Raw genomic sequence first — 25051 nt, 5'->3', positions numbered from 1 at the left:
CAGATGTTGTTGAACTACAACTCCCATCATCATCATCATCAACAACAACATCATCATTTAATTTGTATGCTGCCTTTCCATGGTGAAAACCATGCTCAAGGCGGCTTACAACATGGAAAGATTTACATAATTGCAAATGTAACTTAAATAGAAATAAACAATAAATAATACTTATCAAAATACCATAACTGAACAATTTCCACATAAATTGTAAGATCTAAATATGAAGGTACGTAAATTTTATGTCGATAACAACAACAAAAACCCCCAACAAAAATCTCTAAATAGCCCAAGAGTCTGTTCAGCAGTCTCAGTTTTTACAGCTGGAGTCAGGGCCCCACCCTCCCCACCCAGGCCAGGTGGGAAAAGCCAGCAAGGCAGGGAGTGTTGGTTGCAAGAAAAAAATAAACATAGAGAAGAGAATTTCCTGGACGCTGTTGTAAATAAAAATATGCCCTTTTCCCTTATGGGGTATCCAAGAGCCCATATAGAGTCCTTACATAGGTTCCCTATTGGTAGGAGAAAATAACAGAGGCCAACCAGAGAATATTGAGAAGCAAAGCAGCTAGTAAGCCTGATCTTTATTGATCTGTTGCAACAGGGTACTCCCCTCACACGCAGGAGAGGAAGAGGACCCAGAACAATGGCCTGCAAGGCCTTATAAAGACTTTTGAAATTCCCATTCTCTAGATCAAGACCACCCCCAGAAACATTATGCATACATCACAGAAGGGGTGTAATCTAAGACCACCCCTCAGATACATCCCACCTACATCACAGAAATTTAAATGTTGTTTTTCTCTTGTCCTAGTTTATCTCCTGTCTGGCAAGTTGCTTGATTGGATTTCTGGGGAGCCTGGCCATTCCTTTGTAGTGGTAAAATACTTATTTCCTGGGCCAGGTCACAGGCTCACACCTTATTCGAACACAGATTAAGACAGGATTTGTGAAGGAAGAGACAATGGGGAGGCTTTTCCATTTTTAACCTTGCAGAGAAAGGATTTGGTCAGTTTAGGAATCAAAATGGTTCCAGGTTGGCTTTCCTGTGCTGATCTATGTATGTGCAGTTATGAACATTACTATATATTTAAGACCATAAAATTCCTATCACAACGCCAAGATACAGGTTTTGGGCAAGTACTTTTTGGTGACAGAACCCGAGCAGAGATTTGAAATCACAAAACATGCTGCAAATTAAAGTGTGGAAATATAGGCTGTTAGGCTTGTAAAATAGATCCACCCAAAGTTTCCCTCTTCCCCCAACATAGAAAAAGACCACACATTTGGTAAGTTTAAAAGAATTTACTTACAACTCTCCAAAGATCCGATTCATGTGCTTTTCCATATAGCATTCATATAAAGTTACACAGGCAGTAAAACTTGGCAGTGGTAAAAGTTCCTAAATTATTGTGATAGGAACTCAAGAGTGGCTTGTAAGAGCCATGCAGTCTGAGCTTCAGCAACCAGCTAAGACATGGGTTGAGGAGGAACAAAGTCTTGATTACATTGTCCCTCCCAAGGTGAGCTAAGCCTGGCGGCACAGCTTATTCTATGCTTCTAACACCTTCATGCATTAAATAGACTTGGTTATATGAGGCTGGTTATCTCACAGGGAGCAGGTCTTCCAGGATTCATGGCCATCATCCCTGGTCATTTGAGGGCTGAAAGTTCCCCACACCTGGTTTCTATGGTCGCAAAACAGGGACAGACAACATTTTTGTTTGAGGGCTGCATTCCTTGGGTGGAAAGTGGCTGGGAGCTAGAAGACAGAAGTGGGGGAGGCTGGAAATGGGGGAGGCCAAAGGTGAGTGTGGCCAAAGCAAAAAGTGCCCCTCTCTTTGCCCCTAATTCATTTATCATTTATCCATTCTTACTCTCACACACAAGCCCCACAGTTTTTGTTCCTTGGGATGGAAATGCCCTTCTCACATGCCAGAACCACAACACATAACTAATATTTAATTAACGTGTCCAACTTGCTGCCACAGGAGATAGGGAAGACTACTAGAATAGATCACTTTAAAAAGGAGGATCAGGCGAATTCATGGAGGAAGAGCCCTCTGCAATGAGACAACAGCTAGGACAGAAGTGGGGAATTTAACACCTGAGCCCTCCAAATGCCCCTATTTGGCCCTTGGGACTCCCTGCAGGCCACGCCCCCTCATTAGCCACCTGCTTCTCCCTATAATAGTAATAATATTAATATATTTATATGCCGACCATCTGACTGGGTTTCCACAGCTGCTCAAATATGCTGAGCTGTTGTTTTCTTTCACTGTATTTTTTCTTTCACTTTTTGTTTTTTTTACAAAAGCAGTTTATAAAAAATATCACATATAAACAAAGACATCCCTTCCCCCCCTAAAGAGCACAGGAACCAATAAATAGTGGGAGTTCTTACCTGAGACTGTGCATGGGAGGTGCTGTTGCGACGAGATTGGCCTGTGGCATGCCACTCATGACATCTGGGGAGGGTGAAAGAGCATCCCTGCATGACCATTGGCTGCATTAGAACAGACGCTCATGAGGGCATATCTGCTTTGGAACACTAGAAATGGAAAAGGGAGTGAGCAGGAATTACTTGATCACTTCATGGACTCTTGATGAGCCACTGACCTGATCCAGCAAGACTCTTCTTAGATTCTTATGGGCTTTTAGAGAGTTGGAAGGGCACTCAGATGTAATCAGGTCCAACCCCTCTGCTAAATGCAGGATCTGCAATGTTGGATTATCATCACCACCACTATTATCATAACTGATTTACTGATCACTTTCTAAATTGTTCCATGGGGTATTTTAGGCTGGGAAATAGTGACAGACCTCAGGCTACCAAGTGAACTATGTGTCCGGGGGGGGGGGGGATTTGAACCTAGGTCTCCCAGATCTTAGTCCGACACTTTAACCCAGTGCTTCTGAAACGTTTGTCCACACCTGCCACACTTTCAGAATAAAATTTTGCTCATGCCACACCACAATTTTTAATTAATAATAATAAATATTTTGATACTACACTGAAATGTCTAAATGCTTTTTTTTTAAAAAAAAATATTAATAGTTTCAGAGTAATAGGAAAAAAAGAAAAAATACAAAAAACAACACTACAATACATAAAAAAGAAGAAAAAGCGCAAAACATAAAAACCAATACAGCAATACAACAAAAAATAAATAAAAAAGACACAAATCCCAAATATCATATCTTTAACTTCCATTTGCTTGTTTCATTGACCTCCTCACACCTCCCTTTTTGTATTCTAGTTTAATTAGTTATTTCAGCAAATTCTTTCCATCTTTCTCAATTTTTGTTAAATAATTTATCTTAACAATTTAACCTAATAATTAGCTCAACAAATCCTTTCCATCTTTCCCCATATTCTGTTATTCAAATTACCTTAATTTATTTAACCTTATCTTACCATAAAGTACCTTAAAGCTTGAATCTTAATACTCAAATATACATAACCCCTAATATCATTTCTGCTAGACTCATATAGTTTCATTCCAACATTTTCCTTAATATTCATTGATTTTAGGCTAATTCCCCAAATAAAAAAATTTCTTTATAAATTTTCTTCCAATCTTCATCCAACGTCTCTTCTTCCTGGTCTCGGGTCGTGTCAGTCCTTACTGTCCATTCCATCTAGTCCATCAACCTGGAAGTCTTATGTCCGAGGCCCTTAAGTCTCTTCCATGTCCCTTCTGCAGATCTTCTTCTTGTTGTTTATACTTGCCCTTTTCCTTGTCTCTTTCTTAATTTCTTTCCTTTCTCATTGAGGAGTAGGTCTCTGGGGGGTTCCAACCCAAAATTGTCTCCATCTCCCTTCATCAAACCCGCCCATTCCCCACAGCCCCACTCCCCACAGTCATCAATGTAATCCAAAAAATATTTAAAAACATATTTCAAGGTCTCTCCAAAGTTAGGACCCTCCTCAGCTCCAGACTCCCCCTGGCCCACTCCAACTTCAATCTTCAATGACAGCGGCTTATACTCCTGTAGGGCTTCGGGTTTCTCCATTTGTATTATTTGAGGTGCAACCGCATCCTCTTCCATTATCTTCTGCACTTGCCCAGTCAGTACAGGTTCAGGAGTTGGTCCCTGAATGGTTTCTGTATCAATATTCCCTGTTTGTCCACAGTTGTCAACAGTTGACAACAGTCATCAAGTCTATTTTCTCATTCATCAAATCCATCTTCTCGTGCATCTGTTCCAGCAAGGCACTTGTCTTGCATAAAGCAAGCACCCAATCTTCCTCCCAGCTCATCTTTAGTCAAGGTCAGAAAAGATTGGTCCCACGATCTTAATCTCACAGCTGTTGAGTCCTCAAGTAAACTGCAGCAACAATTTAACAAGCTCCCTCTAGGGGAGACAATTTCTATTTGTATCCATTTTTTTAAGGCAAGTCCAACAAAGGAAAATTACTTTCATTTTTCAAATGTTTTTCAGATATTTTGTTTCTTTAGAATGCAAAAGGCAACATTGGAATCAGTCTATTTCTCTTCTTTAGCTATCTGTCAAAGTATTCCATTCACAGCCAATGAACCTCTCCAACTATTTCTGTCTCTGACACCCCGTTCCCAGGTTAGAGACGGTGGAAGTTTATCCTTCTTCACTCCCTCTCCTGCAGGGGTTAAACAAAGTTTCCCCCCCTTTTCTCCTACTTCCAAGGGGGTTTCAGTAATTATAAATGAAGGAAATTAGACTTTTTTCACGGCTTTCCAGGCTTTAGCTTACAAAGTTTTTGCTTTAGTCTATATACAAAAAGCAGAAGGCAGACTTCCTGTTTTGAACCTTCCTGCTTCGATGCCAAATTAAGATATTTCTTGATCCAATTTTCCGTTTCTACTCACGGGTACTTGTTTTGAATCCAATTGTCCACAGGAAAAAGTCAGCGCTCTCCGGCAATGGCTGTGTGGCTTCACTCCGTAAAAATAGCAATCAGTTCGCAGCACCGCGCCACTCACCCCACTTCGCTCCGGCGCCCCAAAAAGGGGTTCCCGGTGAATAGGGGGGTGCTCCTGGTGCCCTGCTGAACCCCACGTTCCTAGGCTTCCTCCGCCTGGGATTTCTAGCGGGTCCTCACCTTTGCCGCGGCGGGAAGACCCAGTTTCTACGGAGCCCGTTCCTCCAATCGGAGGAACTCCGCCATTCACTGATGGCGCTGACCCAGAAGTCCCCTGAAATGTCTAAATGTTTTGATTGTTGTTATCTTCCAGCTACAATTGCCATTCTCTCCTGCCGCACCAGTGTGGGGCACCACACCCTTTGAGAACAATGCTCTAACCACTACACCACTATTGGTTCTATAACTAACTCCCCACTGCTATCACTATCCAGTGATGCTTTTGCCATTTCTGCTTATTTTTTTTTTTTTTTGTAAGGCTGTGCACTTGTCATCTCCAAGTGCAGAGCTGCAAAACAACCGCCCATGAATGGATGTATAAAAAGAACCCTTGTCAATCACAGTGCCCTGATTTTGCTCAGTGAAGAGCAGGGCATTTTCTTAGCCCTATAAGGGACCTGCTAGAAGTTCTCCGAATAGTTCTGCACCATTTTAAGAGACTTGCGTACAGAACTCCATCCCAATGTCACACTCACGGGTTTGTCATTGAGTAAGCTCTGGAGTTACGGGGCTTCCTTTCCTGAAATGTGGAACTTTGTTCAAAAAACCCTTGTTCTTACGGCTTTGAAAACCTGAATGCTTCTTTAACTCAGGTTTTTGTTCCTCACCATTCAAGCTATGCCTATTACTATAAAAGGAGCCACTAGCCTATTATGGAGGCAGAGAAGACATCTGACATACTTCTGCTCTGGGCTTTTATTATGGAGTTGCCTTGGGTATCTCGCTGCAATAACTGAATTTATGTTGGGAATATATAGATAATGGAACATCAAAAAATCTAAGTCCCCTCTTCATGCAGGGATTGAGTTTGGGTTGCTTCTACCCTCACGGCCCATTAGTGATGCCAAGGGATTTCTCTTCCACAGTCAGATGGAAGCAGAACTAAATCATTCAAGGTTTGTCCTCATAGGCAAAGTCCTAGAATACAGTGGTGCCTCGCAAGACGAAAAGAATCCGTTCTGTGATTCTCTTCGTCTATCGGTTTTTTCGTCTTGCGAAGCAAGCCCATTGATGGATTAGCGGATTAGCGCTATTAGCGGCTTTTAGCGGCTTATCAGCTTATCGGATCAGCTGATAAGCGGCTTAGCGGCTTAGAAAAAGGGGGGAAGGAAAAAACCCCCGCAGGAACTCGCAAGACATTTTCGTCTTGCGAAGCAAGCCCATAGGAGAGTCGTTTTGTGAAGCACCTCCAAAATGGAAAACTCTTTCATCTAGCGAGTTTTCCGTCTTGCGAGGCATTCGTCTTGCGGGGCACCACTGTATGTTTACTCAGAAGGCCCATTCAGTAGTAGTTCCACTTCTCCCAGCTACTGGTCCTTTAGTTAATCATTTCCTGGTAGCTCTCAGCTAAAGAAGCTTTTAGTTAGCTGTTTCCTACTAACAGCCCTAACCATCAAAACATTTTCTTATTAAATATTAATTCATTCCACATTAGGAAACAATTAATTAAAAGGGCCTGATTGTGTGTGGGAAGACTAATTATGTCTTGCAGGACCAGGCATCGGACTTCCCATACCCCAACTTGTATAATAAGAGACCAATGAGACTGGTTTTTGGTCAAAACAGGCCACAACTTTACTGAATACAGATGAAAGAGGTTTGGCTTGGATGTGGGGCAATCTAAATACTTCTGGCCCACCTGCCAAAACGGAAGTGTGGTCAATCCAGGAGAGGGTTCCTAAGATTTACATGGCCACTCCTCCCTGATCTCTTTAACAGGATACCCAGCATTTGTAGGTGCAGGCAGAGACTCCCCTCTGTCCAGAACAAAGGATTGCCCCAATGCCCAACCAGTCGTGACGATTGCTATGAGGTAGGCAAAACCACCAGGTCAGTGCCTCCCTTGAAGGAGGGCGACCACCATAGCCACAGCAAAGTCATTGACTATCAGCTTAAACCGAGGGTGGGTGTGCGGGAAAACCTGGAGCAGGAACAAACAGGCTGTGCCCCAGGTGTAGGCTGCTTAAATGGGCACGGGGTGGATCCGAGGGAAGCCCACCCACAGTTCCATTGGCTCCGCTCCTGGCATAGCCCAAGTCCTGGCCTGCATCCTCATTTGCCAAAGCAGGGTGCAGGCTAAGATCCAGTTCCTGATAGGAAGAGGGCTTACGCCCCCTTCACCTATCAGGAAGGGCACAGCCAGTTTGAATTCCCTTATTGGGGCGCCAGTGAAGCCTCCTCTGTCCTGCAATGCCACTGTACAAAAAGGGTGAGTAGGCTTGTAATTATGCCATGAAAATATATTATTCAAGGGCAACAAATGGACTTTAAAAACAAACAAAACAATTGATCTTTCTACTATTTTGTAGATTTATTTGGGTTGCTTTTTGTTCAAACAACAAATAATAAGTGCAACAGTAATAACAATAATGATATTACTATTGTTTTTGTTATCGTTAGGCCCGAAGCAGAGACAAGCCTCCATAAGGCTTTGCAAGGCTTTCCTGGATAGGTTGGACTTGTTACTAAACCTCCATCAGATGTCAGAAAAGTGACTGCAAACTGGATATTAAAACAGATGGGAGGGCCATGCCCCCCACCACAGACATGCAATGGTTTGGCAGCGATATCATCTGGTTTCCTCTGCAATAACTGCATAAAATTAATAATGTTATTTGCAGAAAAAAAACGCTTCATGTGGAACTAACCTTGTTCAAATGAACCAGTTTTCCCTTTGTGTACTGTTTGGAGGCTCTAACCACGAGGTCACATGATGACCCAGCTGTCCTTACTTCACTCTTGAATACAAGATTTTCAGTCGGGTTCACCCCAGATAAACCTTCGGTTGCACAGCCCAGAGCAAATCCAAATGGAAATAAGACCTCCCAAAACTGCAACCCTTTAGAGGTCATTTGCTCTGACCTGCCTACCTAGCATACCCAAGGCAGTGTTCACACCACATACATTTAAAGCAGAAGACCTGCCCCAGAGAATTCTAGACAAGTTTCTAGCCCTTAGTGGTAAGGGTAACCTTTGAAGGGTGTGGACAATATCTGGTCAAAATTCTTAGCAGTGGATGGGAGGAGAAAGATCTCCAGCTGTCAGAAGATAGGCCAAGTATAATGCAAGGGGCAGGGACTGTGACAGCCAAGTGTTGCTGAACTACAACTCCTATCATCCTGGCTGGGCTGATGGAACTTTGAGTCCAGCACATTTCCCATCCAATGAAGTGGGCTTGCTGCTATGTGGTGCAAATGCTTATGCCGCAATACATTTGCACTCGTTTTGTTAGATTCCTAAAACTCGCAGCCAGACTTAGCTGACAAATTCTTCTCTTCCATTTTTAAAAAATCTGTTGTACTCCACCCACCCTTTCTGTCAAAAAGTTTCTATTTCCTGCTTGAAGTTCTGCCACTCCTGACATCTTGAACAATAGATAGAGTCCTCCCTATCTATCGGCTCTTATGTACCCCCCCACCTGATCTCTGGTCAGTTTTACCTGTTCTATGCACTGTTACAAAACAATTAAATATGCTTCCCTAATACTAAGGGTGTATGTCAAACTCACAAATCCCTTTGCATAAAAATAAATAAATGATGACTGCTTCATGTGTACATGTTATGGGGGAATTAAAAAGGAATAATGGAGTCAAAAACTGTAGAGTTTGAAGGGACCCCAAGAGTCATCTAGTCTAACCCCTGCAGTGCAGGAATCTCAGCTTAAAGCATCCATGACAGAATCACAACAAACTTAACATCCACTGATTATTTCCCCCCCATTTTTTAATTGCAATGAACAAAAGTAATGGCTACTAAAAAAAGGAACAACGAACGCTTTGAAAGCCCCATAATTGCTGAACATTAATGCAGGTCAGATGGTCATGTTTGACTGTTAAACACAGGGATCTGCCAGTTTGATGGGTGCACTTATTAGTACTTAGACCAATTTCATTGTTTTAACTGGCAAAGTATGAATGGGGCTTTAAACCTTGCATTGACTACCTTTCTCCAATTCTTTGCCTTAATTTAATTAGCAATGTTCCTCTGCTTTGGGTCAAAGTGTCCACTCCTGACTTTCCCCATAACTTCTCTTATTTGATTGCCAACTTTGGGTAGGTAACTGATGACCACATAAAGCTCAGAAGCTGTTAGGCACACCATTAGGTTCCAGAGGCTCTCAAGTGTATCTGTTATTATAGAGGTGGGGAAACACTGATCATCCAGGGTGTTGCCTGCCATAACTTCCCACAATCTCTTTGTTTTATCTCAATATGTTAAGCAAAGTTAAGGCCTTCATTCTAACACCAGAACCATCATCAACCCTCCTCCTCTCCATACCAAGACAAGGATTTTGTTATTATAGCTTCTCTCTCTTGGGAGATTTGCAAGGAGAGGGGGAAGAAGAGAGAGGGATGGTTACTGTTCAACAGCATCTGCGGGCAGAAAACAAAGAAGGGAGTCTTCAAAAGACAGAACAGGTCTCATTTTCCTATAACAGAATCATTCGGCTAGTCCTCTGGAATGTGTCAGAATCGGGAAAGGAAAGAATCAGCGTAAAGCTGCCGCTCATCTAGGAGGAAATTCTTAAAAGAGAGGGATAAATGGAAATGTAAAGGGTTCTTCGGACGCCGGGGGGGGGCCGGGGGACGGACGAGGCGAATTCCAAGGTGAGAGGCCCCTCCCCTCCTCAATTGCTGAGGACACAGCGCGATAAAGAGAGAGCAATTATGGGGATGGTGTGTGTGTGTGTGACGCGGGGAGGGGGTGCATTTGTAAGGCTGACTCAACCTTGATCATTTTTTATTGCCTTCTGCAAATAATCGGTGGTAGGCCTACCTTGTTTTTCTTCTGGGGTGGTCAGTGGGGAGATGGAGCTGCCGGTGGCTGGCTCAGCAAATGAGGTGTCGGTTCCCCCCGTGCCGAAGAAGCATGCTAAGGTTTGGGAGGCGATCCCATCTCCAATAGAGCGGCGGGGGGGACGGACGACGGAGGAGGAGGAGAGACAGCGGATCACTTAGGCTTGCTGTTGGCGGCGGCGGCAACAGCAGCAGCAGCAGCAGCTGTGAAAGCGAAAACGCTGTTGCTGGACCAGGAGAGGGGGGAAAGGATGGGGAAGAGAGAAGGGGGTGGGCAGCCAGCGAGAAAACCTCGGCAAGGAGGAGGGACCGATCCCCAGCGTCGGGATCGGCCCCCTGCGTGACTCTGGAGGTTCTCCGCTCCCTGGGCTGGGAGACTGGCTGGGCTCCCTTTGCGTTATTAGGAAACGAGGCGCTCCATTGCCACTCATGCACACGTTAGCTGCTGGTTCGTAGAGGTCCCCTGTGTCTTTAACATACGGAGGCTGTGAAATCCAACAGGTGATGATCTCTCGATCTCTCCCTGCCTCTAAATCGTCGTTGTCACTTGAGCCTGGGGACTAGGAAAATCTTCAGCACCTGGCAGCTGTGCACAGGAGCCCCGGCAGCGGGAAGAAGTTGGCAACTTTCGGGTACCTCGACAGAAACGTTGTGGTGAAAGGAGCTAAGGCATGGGGAGGACAGCCCGTGGCCCTTTCTAGCCATATGCTAGACTCCCAGACTCTTTGCACTCATTGGCTAGAATACAGAAAATGCACCATAGAGTTTGCTTCCTAGAGATCAGCCAGAAAGATACTCACACTTGATCTGGCAACCTCTGATGATTTTTAATCTTAAATTCTTATGAAAAAGAAGGCGGGCATCCTATGAGAAGAGGCATTCTGTCTTCTCTTGCACTTATACAAGGAATACTTGTACAAGGATATTGCTTGCAATGGCACAAACACACCTCTTAAATAAAAATAGATTTCCCTCCGCTCCAAATGTTTATTTACCTCTAAGTGTATACAAAAATTGATCCAATCAAGACTCAGGTTAATAGTATAAATTTTAGCATGTAGATGGCTTACACACCAGGATAAAAAAAACCCACCTAATTGCTGTATGTAAAAAGAGTAACATGCAAACAGCTGCTTGCCCTCTTCCCTGAAAGCGCTGCTTTTAATTCCATGACAGCAGGCAGTACACGTTATGCAATACACAGTACTGGTGTTCTGGAAAACAAATTATACCTGTTTGCATTCTGCAATACAGTGTGTAAGAAACTGTAGTTTCAAAAGCAAAACATAGAACTCATATAGGCACAGCCTAAATGAAGTGCCCTACCAACCATGCCAGGGACGCGGGTGGTGCTGTGGGTTAAACCACAGAGCCTAGGACTTGCTGATCAGAAGGTCAGCTAGGAGCCAGTTTGCTCATCTGGTGCAAACTATAAAGGGTTTGGGATGAGGGTCGCAGGGACGCGGGTGGCGCTGTGGTCTAAACCACTGAGCCTAGAGCTTGCCAATCAGAAGGTCAGCTGTTTGAATCCCTGTGACGGAGCTCGGTCCCAGCTCCTGCTCACCTAGCAGTTCGAAAGCACGTCAAAGTGCAAGTAGATAAATAGGTACTGCTCCGGCGGGAAGGTAAACGGCATTTCCGTGCGCTGCTCTGCTTCGCCAGAAGCAGCTTAGTCATGCTGGCCACATGACCCGGAAGCTGTACGCTGGCTTCCTCGGCCAATAAAGCGAGATGAGCACCGCAACCCCAGAGTCGGTCACGACTGGACCTAATGGTCAGGGGTCCCTTTATCTTTACCAACTATGCCACAGCTGGAACAGTATCCTTCAGTCCCCAACAATTTATAATCCCCCACCCCCGAGGTTGAAAGAATGGCATAAATAATAAGAACAAGAATAAGAATTCAATTTATCTGAAGATCCCAGGGCGGTGTACAATATTAAGAACATAATTTATGTAGCATAATAAAAGCAATAGAACAGACACAGAAAAAAATCATAGTAACAGTCCTCTCGCTTTTAAAAGGTCATAGATTGCCTAATGGCTGAAGGGCTGGGTAAAGACAGTGCTTTTTTCTAGGGAAAAAAGTGGCAGAACTCACCACCTGCGGCCAACCCAGACACCATCTTGAATGAAATGAATTTGTCTGGCATGATTTGTTTTTGAGAAACCTGGTTGGTAGTTAGTTACCTGGGTCTTCTTTTCCCCCTTGTTGAAGATGGGGACATTTGCCCTTCTCCAGTTGGCAGTAACTTCACTTGCTCTCCAAGGATTCTCAAAGATCATAGACAAGGGCTCTGAGATTACATCTGCAAGCTCCTTTAGTACCCTTGGATGCAGCTCATCAGGTGTTGGAGATTTGAATTCATTTAATGTAGCTAGGTGTCCCCTTACTACCTCTTTTCCTATCTTGGGCTGCATCTCCCTCCTTACATCATCCTTATATAACATCTGTTATCACCAGTAGAGTATCTTTCGTTTTGGGTGAAGACAAAGGCAAAGTAGGTGTTGAGTTCAGTGGACCCTCTGGATATGGATTTAATTTGTTCCGGGGGTCCATGTACACCCCGAAAAATCCGTAACCAGAGGTGCTGCTTCTGCGCACGCACACAGCATGATAGAACACTTCTGCGAGTGTCTGAGCAGCGAAACCCAGAAAAATACTTCCAGGTTTGCTGCTTTTGCAACCCAAAGATTACTTATCCAGAGAGGTATGTAACCCAAGGCTCCACTGTAGTTCCACCCTCTCTCCGTCACTCAATAGCATTTCTTTGTCTTCACTGCACAGAGGACCTACCATTTACCATACTTGTTATTCCTCTTGCTTCAGACATAGCCAAAGAAACCTTTTATTTTTTACCTCTCTTGCAAGCCTGAGCTCATTCTGAATTTTTGCCTGCTTGACCTTCTCTCTGCAACTGTCAACTACTTGTATATACTCCTCCTTTGTGATTTCCCCTTTCTTCCATTTCTTATGTCCTTCTTAAATCTCAGTTCATCTGTAAGCTTCTTATGCAACCCACACCAGTTTCTTTAGATGCCTCCCACTTTTCTTTCTTGTTGGAACTGTCTGCATTTTGCCCTTCAATATTTCACCTTTAAAAAAACTCTCATCCATTTAGGATTCCCTTCTCTTTGTGTATTTGTGACCAGTAGCTACTTAAGCTTTATGAAATCAATCTTCTTGAAGTCCAGACTACACTTTGACTACATGCCTGACTACACTCATCTGTGCCTTGCCTCTGTATCATGAAATCTAGGAGGATACGAACACTTCCTTTCAAGTTTCCAAGTACTTTCATTTTGTCCATCAGTTCTTCCCTGTTGGTGAGGACCAGGTCCAACATAGATGATCCCCTTGTTGCTTCTTCCACCTTCTGCAAATGCGATTGCTGAGTGCTTTTGCCAGGCTGGAACGTGTCCCTGAACTGCAATAATGCCTCTTGCTTTCCTGGAGAAGCTGTGTGTGCAGAAACCTTTGAATTTTGTGTGGCTGGAATGTAGCCTACAGTACAAAAGTAAGAGCCACATCCATTGCTCTGCCCACTTCTGTCTCAGGCTTTATACACTACTCGCCCCTGAAACAGGGACCCCAGCTCCTGGGGGCCAAGCCCTTTTGCCCCCCCCTATATTTTTTGGGTAGGGTGCCACCACCACCCCAATGTCCAAAGAGCAGAGTCGACTACAGAGCACCATCAGTGGCTGGCTCCTTCTCCTTCTGCTGTGGAGGCGAAGGAGGGTTGCAGCAGCCTCCGGTGGCACTGCTGCCAAGAGGAGGTGAAGGAGGAGCCACCAACGTCACCCCCCCCCCCTGCAAGTAAGTTGAGAGCTAGGCACAAAGACAAGTATCATAAGGGGGAGTGTGAGATGTGGAGTGCTTAACTTAGGCAAGAGTGATTTTTACATTTTGGTATGTTTGCTTTGCTTTTGTTGTTGTTCAGTTTTAAATTAATTATTTGTATTCTCTGCACTGTATTCTCTAACAACTGTGATGGCTTCTAGCTTCTAGCAATAAAGATTCAATCAATCAATCAATCAATCAATCAATTAATCAATCAATCAAGAATTGTCTTTGAATGCTGAACAGAGGCTGTGCTGTACAAGAAATGTTTACAGAGCGAATAGTTCAGTGACTTGTGAAAATAAGGTGCAAAATGTTAAAAGTCAAGACAAAAATAAACACAGTTTTTATCAATGATTGTGGAATTATTGGAATGTATTGAAACTGAAAATCATAAATTTCCTTCTTTAGCAGGGATGAGACTTCAGGAAGCCTTGATAATATATCCTGGAGATATATGGAAATATATATATATAGAAATTATGGGTTTTGGGAAGAATTTCAGTAGAGGCATTGAGACACTATATCAAAATCAGAGAGCGAAACTGATTATAAATAATGAAAAAATAGAAAGTTTTAAAATAATGAAAGGGACTAGGCAAGGTTGCCCACTGTCACCGCTACTGTTTATTATGGTGTTAGAATCACTGGCAATTGCAATAAGACCCAGAAATAAAAGGAATAGTAGTAGGAAGTAAGTCATACAAAATAAAGGCCTTTGCAGATGATTTGATAATAACTACCGAAAACCAGGCAGAAAGTTTACTAAAAATACCAGAAAGAATTTTTGAATGTGGGAAGGTGGCGGGATTTAAAATACCTTAAATATAAATAAAACCAAGCTGTTGGCAAAAAAATTGCAAGCACAAGAGAAAGAAGAATTGCAAATAATTTCGGGTCTGACAATGGTTAACATGGTCAAATACTTGGGAATTTTGTTTACAATAAAAAACAATCTATTCAACGACAATTATACAAAGATATGGAAGGAAATTAAAAAGGATTTAGAAATATGGAATAGGCTGAACCTGTCGCTCTGGGGGAGAGTATCCACAGTAAAAATGTGCTCCCTAAGATAATGTTCATGTTTCAGATGATCCCAGTGATAGGGGGATGGGATGTTTTAAGACATGGCAGAAAGACTTATCAAGGTTTATCTGGTAGTGCAAATAACCTAGAATTGAAAACGAATTATTAATAGACAGTAAGAACAGAGGGGGATTCGCACTGCCAGAGCTGAAACTTGCTTAAGTTGGTTAAAAGATTGGAAGACATTGCAGAACTCAGATTTACTAGATTTGGAAGGCTTTGATAACCGTTTTGAGTGGCACCAAAACCTAGGATATGAAAAAGTTATAATTCATAAGAGGCTTTCTGAATCATGTTATAAGGAAGCCACTATATAAGGTATGGGGAAAATACAAAGATTTATTGGAACCAAAAGCTCCCTGGTGCCTATCCCCTCTGGAGGCCATTGTAGTGAAAAGAAAAAATATGGAAACAAACTGGGCCACATATAAAGACCTATTAGAAGAGGAAGATAATCAATTGAAAGTGCAAAAATTCAGAGAAATAAGACATCACCTAACAGGCTGGCTACAATATTATCAATTAAACAAGGTTTTTAAGATAGACAGGAAAAAGGGTTTTGCAACGGAAGAATCAAAAGTTGACAAAGAATTAATACAAAACAAGAAAAAAATAATATCTAGAATGTACAAGCTTCTTTTAGAGTGGGAGGTGAAAGATGAAGAGGTGAAAGAAGGAATGATTAAGTGGGTGAAAGATTTTGGTAAAAATATCCAGCTATCGGCAGGGGAAAGATTATGGAATAAAGAATGGAAATTTACGGCTTGTTATACACTATAGGAAAATTTCCCAAAGATGTTCTGTAAGTGGTATATAACTCCCAGCAAACTGGCCAAAATGTATAAAACAAGATCTAACATTTGCTGGAGGTGCAAACAGGCAGAAGAGACACTGTTTCATATGTGGTGGGGCTGCAAAAAAAAATAATCAAGAATTTCTGGAATTTATTTAAGAGGAAATGAAGAAAAATGTTAAAGCAAACCTTCATAAAAAACCAGATGCCTTCCTCTTGGGCATTTTAGACTCAGATATTTCAAATGAAAAGAATGAGAATATTCTTATATGCTATAACAGCAGCAAGAATATTAATTGCAAGAAAATGGAAAGGAGTAGTACCAACAAAAGAGGAATTGCAGGATAAATTATTTGAATATCTCCAACTAGCAAAAAAGACAATTAGGAGACAGCCAAACCAAATGTTCAAGAAGGAGTGGGAAATTTATAAAGAATATTTTAAAAAACAGTGTCCTCAAGTCAAAACCTGGACATGCTTTGATTAATTTTCTCAAATTACAAGATTATAAGTATAGAATTCAGATAACGGAAGAAATGGGGAAATGATGAAAGAAGCACTTTAACAAATAGATAAGACAGACCCACTTTGAGGAAGACGGACGTCTACTGGATAGGATAAGTAATTGGGAATTAAGAACACGGTAGCATAAGTTTTATAAGAACTTATGGGTTTATGGATATATCTATGCTTCTCTTTTTGTTATTATTTTATTATTTTAGTTAATTTGTGTATGTTATGTGTGTGTTTGTTAAGTAAGAAAACTAATAAAAAGCAGAGAGAGAGACTTCATGAAGCCACCCACTGGCAGGTTTTGCTTAAACAGTTGAGTTTTCCAAGAGGCTCCAGCTGCACCCCCTTCCAAATCTGCAGGCTCCTGATTTATTCATGGCATTAGGAATGCACAGCACAAGCACTAGGAAGTAGGCCAACATGAGAAGAGAGTTAGAACACACAGCAAGTAGTTTTTGCCATTCCAGCAGAAAGAAAAAAAGGGAGAAATCTTTAACTCATTGAAACGACAAGGCTAAACAGATTGGAAAGGTCTGTCCAAGAAGAAAATGAGGCACTCCTCAGTAAGATAAAAACACATCTTTCCCCTCCCTGCACAGGAACTGATTAACAGATAGAAAGCATAGCATGGCTTTGGAAAACAGTCTGTAGGTGTCTTAGGGCAGAGTTACCGGTAACCCATTTCCCAGATGCAGCGTGTGCACAATGAATACTGGAAAAGAGAGGGGTCTGATTCCCAGACACTGCTGCTGCATGTCAACCACTAGAAGTCCAATGAAACAAATGGAAAACATGCAACAGAAATGCTTGCTGGGAGGCATAATACATCTTCAGCACAGCACTCTGGCTGCCTCCTCTGGAACAATAGCAGTTTAACAGCCTAGTTGTGCAGTGACAAACTGGCAAATATGGGCAGTCACTTCTCCATAAAAAAACTTTGTTTTTTTTCAGCAACAGATTTTTCAGCAACATAATGTGGTTTACAGCTGAACAGCTGCTGGTGCCTTCCTGATTACAATATAATGAACCCCCACTAGGAGGTGAAGAACATAACATGAACAGCATCTGCACACGGTTTCCAGTGATGCACACTTGGTTATCAGCAACTATTATGTGTGGGTGAAAGCATGCACTTGATTATATGTTGCTGCTGGATTGCAAAGGACAAGAACATGCTCTGTCTTCCAAGGCTGATCAAGCTTTGTTCCCTTTGCCAAAATACTGTCACGTACCAGGGAGGGCCAGATTCTACACTCTGAGCCAAATCAACAGGTTAGGCAAACAGGAGCAGCACTATATGAAATGAAAGTACTTTATTTTGACCCACATACCAGGCAGGTTGCAGAACGTGTAATAATAAGGAGGAAAGTGCTTACTGATTAAGAGAAGGAAGAATGAGAACTCGAAGAGTTCAGTTGAAGAGACAAAGACAAAATTTCAACAAGCACTGGGACTGATTAAGCCCTGCCAGCTATTTCAGCTTTGGGGACTAGAATTTGTCGGTAATAATTTTAGAAGAACAGTAGTCCACATCCTCTGGCAAATACCAGTTTTTCTTTTGTATGTGTTTAATGCCAGTCAACTGCTGATGCTATTTTTAGTTACTTCTCATTTTACACATTGCTTGTTACTTACTATTATTATTATTATTGTTTTCAAAAGGAATAAGGGAACATGACCCCTCCTTAATAAGCACTGGTTAATTTTATTATTATTTCACCATTTATCTTGATGGTTTAATTCAGCACAAGTGAAACATTAGCCCAGTTACAGATAAAAAAAGCTATTCATACAAGAAAAGGGCTCATCTATGAGAAAGGGGCTGATCTATCGAAAAGGGTCAAAAACATTATTAAGCTGGAGTTCCCACGAGTGAAAGGAAAATATGAAGAAGAACTGCGGAAGGGACATGGAAGAGTTTTGATGGCCTCGGATATAAGATCTCCAGGTTGAATGGGCCAGATTAAAGGGACAAAAAGGACTGATAATCCCGGGACCGGGGGGAGGGGATGCTGGAAGAAGATTGGATTGTTTTTATTCTTTTTTTTATCGTTAGAAATGTTTTTATGAAAGTTGCCAAAATGTTGAAATGGATTTACTAGGCTCTTGTAAGAATGCTTAAAGAATTAGGTAAAAGGTAGTGGTTATGAGAAGTTGGAATAAATAAGATTTAAATTTTAAGTTTTAAGGTTTAATATAAGTTGAAAATAGAGCAAGGTAATGTATAGACAGAATATTATGAATTATGGAAAGGATTTGCTGTGTTAATTATCAATCAAGATACAAGAGACGGGAGGAGGAGGAGGTCATGGAAAGAAGGTAAAGAAAGTGGAGAATTTGAAAAGGATGGTTTTACTTTTTCTTTTTTATTTCTGTTATTGTCTTTTTTTTGTAATTTTGTTTTCTTTTTTCTCTGAATTAAATTCTTTTTTCAATAAATATCATTTAAGAAAAAAAAAAAGGGCTCATCCAGAGAGATATAATTTAAGCTTTCTCCATTGCAAGGGGTGTGTGTTAACAAGGATGCCCTCTTTTGCAGCCCTGGGGACTGCCATCTTCCCCCCCAAGAGGACCAGCTGATGCTGCTGGGGGATTGCCAACTCCCCCCACTCAAGGGGACTGCAGAGTCCTGCAAGGACCAGGACCATGGGCGGGCAGGCAGAATCGGGAACATTTGCTACCCCATCTAGGTGTACACTGGATGCTGGGGCAGCTCTATAAAGCCTGCCTGCCCTGGGGGAGGGGCCGCCAGCAAAGGGAGCTGGCACTTTGGGGGTGCGATGAGGGTGTGGGCCAACCCCCTTATGCCAAAGTTACTGTTTTAATGAGGATGGGGTTTTAACTTTAGGGTGTTTTAAAGTGTTTTATCTTGGGAAAGAGTTATTTTAATTTGTATTTTAGATTACCATTTTACATTATATTAGTTATTTTAAGGGCAGAGGGACAGGGTGGGGCAGGTTCCACACGGGGAAGGGTGTGTGCATTGGGATACTCAATCTCAGTGATCACAGGTAGGAGGAGTTATGTTAGGACCAGACCATGTCGTTACCGAGGAGGGAGGTTTAGTCATCATTTGAAAACCATCCCTGCCTCTGGGTCTGATCCTGACCGGAAGGGATACTGGTATCCACATGACCTTAAGGTGCTGCTGCGCAATGCCAGGACAATGATTCACAAGACAATCATTCCCAGGATTACTGCCATCAATAACCTGATTGTGGATGGAGGAATTGACCTGCCATGTGTAACAGAGACTTGGTTGAACATGGCAGATGGGCCTGTGTTGGGGGATGTGTTTGGACCCCTGGGAGCTCACTTGTGGGGTGCAGTGGCAGTGGCGGAGCTTCATGCTCCAGCACGGGGGGGGGTTTGGCGCACCATCTGGAGGGACGTGGCGCGCTGCCTGTGGGGGTGTGGCGCCCCAGCGCAGGGGGCAGCCATGATGGCACCCCACCGGGATTGCGCTGCCGGGGGGGGGGCGGTGCACTCCCTCCGCACTCCTCTTTCTCCACTAGTGCCTCAGGGCTCTGTCCTCTCCCTCATGCTTTCTAATACCTATATGAAGCCACTGTGAGAGATCATCAGGGGGTTTGGACCGGGTGTTCACCAGTATGCAGATGATACTGTTATAAGAAAATATGTATTAATAAATATCAATAAAGGTCAATCCCTTCCTTTCTCCCACCCATGTTTCTATCCTGTACCAAACTATAAAATGTCGATCTTTTCTGAACTTGAATAATGTATGTGTTTATATACTTTGTACCAACTTTTATCTTTTCTGAAAATGCAGCTATGCCTAAGTCTTTTAAACTCTTTCATAAATGTATCCACATGGTTTTTTTATATATCTGTGTAAATGAAAGCTAAGTGTAACTCCCTGAACATGCACAATGACAGTTCAAGCACTAATACAGTGCTACAGCTCCATCTACAGGGTCTGCAGTGATATGACACCAATTCACAAATGCAACTGTTTAGTTCAACGAGTCATTCACAAGTTACCGTATTTTTCATCCTATAGGACGCACTTTTTCCCCTCCAAAAATGAAGGGGAAATGTGTGTGCGTCCTATGGGGCGAATGCAGGCTCCTTGGCTTCAGCGATAGCAACGCGAAGCCTCCGAAGCCTGAACTCCGGAGGCTTCGCGTTGCTTTCACTGAAGCCAGGAGAGTCTGCTCTTTGAGGCTGGCGGTGGGGTAAATCAGCGCTTCCCCCCACCGCCAGCCCCACAAGCTGAGCGGGGCAGCGGGAAGGCGCGTGACACCTTAGCGCTGCTCCCCCACCTGGCTTTGAGGCTGGCGGTGGGGGAAAGCAGCGCTTCCCCCCACCGCCAGCCCAACAAGCTGGGTCAAATAGCCCGCAGGAGCCGTGCACCCTTTAAAGAGTGCGCGGCTCCTGTGGGCTTTTCCCCAAGGAAGGAGAAGGGACTGACTAGCCAAGTCAGTCCCTTCTCCCTCCTGCGGGCTTTTGCAGGAGATGGGGGAATTCCCCCACCTCGCGCAAAAGCCGTGCGCTCTGTAAAGGGGCCGCGCAGCTTCTGCTGGCTTTTCTAGGAGGTGGGGGAATTCCCCCACCTCCCGCAGAAGCCGTGTGCTCTTTAAAGGGGCTGTGCGGCTTCTGCAGGCTTTTCTACGAGGTATGGTAATTAATAACTACCATAACAAAACTTCACCAAAACGCTTCCCACAACTGCTCACCTGTAATCTCCGAAATTGCTCCCCTGTGACGTCTTCCGCTGTGCTGTAAGAAAGTATAAAAATCTGTGTCTTCTTTTGTTCGGGGTTCTCCTTCCTTTGTACCACATTGGGCGTTCGGGAGCAGGAACCCCTGTTGCAACTGTGCTCTATATTTTGCAATAAAGGATCAGGCATAATCGCCGCTTTGCTTTGAATTACATCTGGTTGATCTCTGTCATTTTATCTCTGACTGGGGGAACCTCATTGGACGTTATACGCTTCCTAGACCCTTAAGGGGCAGGGAATTAATGAAAAATCAATTGCTCTTAACAGTATCCAGCTCTACTTCTCCTTTAAATCGGAACCAGTGAAGGTACTGTGTGAGTGTCTGGAGGTGGTTGGAGTATGGATAGCAGTAAACAGATTGAAGTTGAATCCCAAGAAGACAGAAGTACTGTTCTGGAGGGATGGGGAGTGTGTGGGGTTCCTGGTCCTGAATGGGGTAACTGTGCCCCTGAAGGATCAGGAGCACAGCCTGGGAGTCATTTTGGACTTACAGCTGTCCATGGAGGCACAGGTCAATTCTGTGTCCAGGTCAGCCGTCTACCAGCTCCATCTGGTATGTAGGATGAGACCCTACCCGCCCATGCACTGTCTTGCCAGAGTGATACATGCTCTGGTTATCTTAGGCTTGGACAACTGCAATGCATTCTATGTGGGGCTATCTTTGAAGGTAACTCAGAAAGTTTAACTACTCCATAAGACGAGACAAGGATGTCCTCTTTCTCCATTATTATTTAATCTCTGCCTGGAACCATTAACAAGAGCAATAATTCAGGATGAGCATATCAAGGGTGCAAAACACAACTAAGATAATTACAAAATTGCATTATTTGCGGATGATATCCTTTTATTTATTACAAAACCAGAAGATACAACTCCAAAAATTATAAAAACCTTTGGCAGAATATCGGGATAGTCTATAAATTGGACAAAATCAGAGATTTTACCAATTGGGCCAAGGGCTACATTGTATAGAAACCAGCAATTTCGGATGTGCAAAGACTTTATTAAATACTTGGGTATAATGATTTCATCAGATATAGACCAAATTGTAAAATTAAATTTGAATCAAATTATAAATGAGATTTATTTTGATATTGAAAGGTGGGGACCTCTAAACCTCTCCCTTTGGGGAAAGGTTAATGTCCTCAAAATGAATGTTGTTCCAAAGCATTTATACATTCTTAGAGGATTACCAATACATATTCCCAAATTTTACTTCCAAAAAATAAATAAACTATTTATATCGTGCCTGTGGGGTACAAAGCCACCAAAAATATCACTACATAAAATGCAACTTCCAACTAAGGAAGGTGGCTTTGGTCTCCCAAATCTGGAACTATATCACCAGGCATACCTGCTGAGTAAGACTAATGATTGGAGATCTAGCAGGAATCCCAACTGGGCTACTCTCGAATATAGTTTCTTTGAATCTCTTGTAGGGTGGACTAAACTTGGCTCCAATTTTATGAAATATCCTATTATCCTGGAGACTATTAAAGCACCTATAAAATTTTTGATGAATATAAATAAGAATAATAAGGATGACCCCTATCGACATGAGAAATTAACAATATGGACCAACCCAAAATTTAAAATTGGAAATCAATAATAATTTGGCAAAACTGGATGAAAAAAGTCATTTTGACATTGAATCAATTAATTGATGAAAATTACAAATTTGTGGAATACAAGACTTTGCAAGTAAAGTATGGATTAACCAGTGAAACACAATGGCAATACATCCAATTGAAACATATGTTGGAAGGGCAGTTTGGCCCTGACGCTATAGCAGCATTGGAAACACCCATGCTGCTACAAGATTTAATCTCTGCAACAAAACCAAAAAACTCTACACTTGCACTATATAAAACCCTACTCAACTGGAAGAAATATGAATTAGAATATGATAGACAAAAGTGGAGTGAAGAGTTAGGGGTACAGATAACAAATGATATATGGGAGTCAAGTATAAAATCAACAGAAATAGCCTCTATGGGTCTAAGACTAAGACTTATTCAACAGAAAATAATATTCAGAGTCCACTGGACTCCAGCAAAATTATACCATAAGAAAATAACAAGTACAGACAACTGCTGGAGATGTGGGAGTAAAAATGCGAACTTAGTACATATGATGATTAACTGCCCGATGATAAGATCATTTTGGTGTGAGGTGAGGATATTTATAGCAAGAGTAATAAAAAGAAATTGTTATTTAGCGGAATTAAATTTAATTCTAAATTATATTCTGGAAAAGTGGGAGATTACAAGGGGTCAAAAAAATGGATGTACCATGCTATATTAGAAGCAAAAAAACTTGTTTTGATGAACTGGAAGAGCCGCAGAAAGATTCCATTGAGCACATGGATTGATAATATGGACAGATTAGCTACATACAAACGAATTGCATGTCGACGCAAATTAAGAATGGATAAATATGAAGAAATCTGGAAGGAATATTTAAGTGATAAGGCGGATAAGTGGTGGGAAGTAGGGGGAGGAGAGAGAGGCGGGAAAATATTGCAAATCTGAATTGTCAAACTGTGTTATTAGTCAAATTAGTTATATTGTCAAACTGTATTATTAGTGTTATTATGGTTTTGTTGTATGTGTCTTTTGCGATTGTTGTTTGTATTGAAAAAATGATTAAATAAATTTTAAACAACAAAACTACTCCATAATGCTGCAGCTAGACTGGTGACTGGGAGTGGTCGCCAGGATCATATAACACCGGTCCTAAAGGATCTACACTGGCTCCCTGTACATTTCCAAGCACAATTTAAAATGTTGGTGCCAACCTTTAAAGTCCTAAATGGCCTCAGCCCTTTATACCTAAAAGAGTGTCTCCACCCCCATCTTTCAGGGTCTTCGAGGGTCTTCTGGTGGTTCCCTCATTGCGATAAGTCAGGTTACAGGGAACCAGGCAGAAGGCTTTCTCGGCAGTACCTCCCTCCCTGTGGAACGCCTACACAACTTTTAGAATACAGCCCTGTATTGAGAAGTTTCTAATGTTTGATTATGTTTTTAAATGTGTTTGAAGCTGCCTAGAGTGGCTGGGGCAACCCAGCCAGATGGCCAGGGTAGAAATAATAACATTGTTGTTGTTATTGTTATTGTTCACATTCTCAGTTGAACCATTAGCTATTGAACCAACAGCATGGAGATAAAAGGAACAAAAAGGAAATGCACAAAGTAATGCTTTTTTGCAGATGATATAGCAATTATGCTATCCAATCCAAAAGCTGCAATGCCTGTATTAATGAAACAACTAAGTAATTGTGGTAAAACACAGGATTAAAATCAACAAATCCAAATCAGAAATAATGTACCGTATATACTTGAGTATAAGCCAACCTGAATATAAGCCGAGGCACCTAATTTTACCACAGAAAACAGCGAAAACGTATTGACTTTAGTATAAGCCAGTTCACCACACCACAAACCTGCTGGTGGGCCAGAGTGTGTGTGCACCCATGGCAGAGGGGGCTTCTCTCTCCCACTCCCATCCCCCTGCCTATCTAGGGTGCTGCCGAGAGGCAGAGGCAGGTGGCAGCAGCAGAAGAACAAGCAGCCCGAAAGGGCTGCTTTCAGGCTGCTCGTTCCTCCTCCACCACCACTGACAGTGAGCGGCTGCTGGAAATGTGCTCGAGTGGGACCCTCACTCGAGTATAAGCCGAGGGAGGCGTTTTCAGCATAAAAATGTGCTGAAAAGTCAGCTTATACATGAGTATATACGGTATATGGGCATTTCCTCTAACCAATCATTCAAAAACAGATGAGTTTTAAAATTTGCCATGAAGTAATAAAATATTTGGGAGTGCAGATAAATAATAATCTATCAGCTGTAAAGAAAGACAGCTTCACATCATTATTTTTACAGATATGATGGGATTGTAGACCTTGGAAAGATGTAAATTTATCAGTCAGAACGCGTAGCCGCTTTAAAGATGGTTATCCTTTTGAATTTTTTGTTTCTCATTCAAGTGCTGCCAATTATGATTGCAGTGCTCAATAAACAAGTTTATTTAGGAAATTAAAACAGAGGGATAGCTCAAAAAGGGACATTTCTGTGAAAATTATAATAATAATTATTATTCATACCCTATCTTTTTCCCTGACAGGACCATCTTGCTCAAACAGAAACAGGAGAAAAACA

The 25051-nt window shown here is 42.3% G+C and overlaps 1 protein-coding gene across 6 annotated transcripts in view; it reads right to left on the bottom strand.

The window, feature by feature from the left end:
* The window catches only part of DRP2 (dystrophin related protein 2), a 58013-nt gene extending 47379 nt beyond the window's left edge, over positions 1-10634 (bottom strand). For 2 of the 6 annotated variants that reach the window (XM_083484638.1, XM_083484646.1), the window contains exons 1-2: positions 9896-10612; positions 2402-2548 (exon numbers count right to left, since the gene is read on the bottom strand). In XM_083484638.1, the coding sequence (XP_083340764.1) occupies positions 2402-2509 (108 nt within the window). In that variant the 5' untranslated portion in view covers positions 2510-2548; positions 9896-10612. Of the gene's footprint in view, positions 1-2401; positions 2549-9895 lie in introns of all 6 variants that reach the window. The other 4 variants (XM_083484644.1, XM_083484645.1, XM_083484647.1 and 1 more) reach the window with 3 other exon arrangements.
* Positions 10635-25051: the final 14417 nt, after the last annotated feature.

The sequence above is a fragment of the Podarcis liolepis genome (assembly GCF_965112155.1).
Source record: "Podarcis liolepis genome assembly, chromosome: Z".
Lineage (NCBI taxonomy): Eukaryota > Metazoa > Chordata > Lepidosauria > Squamata > Lacertidae > Podarcis > Podarcis liolepis.
Note: the sequence above shows the minus strand (reverse complement) of the source record. Positions and strands in the feature narration are given on the sequence as shown.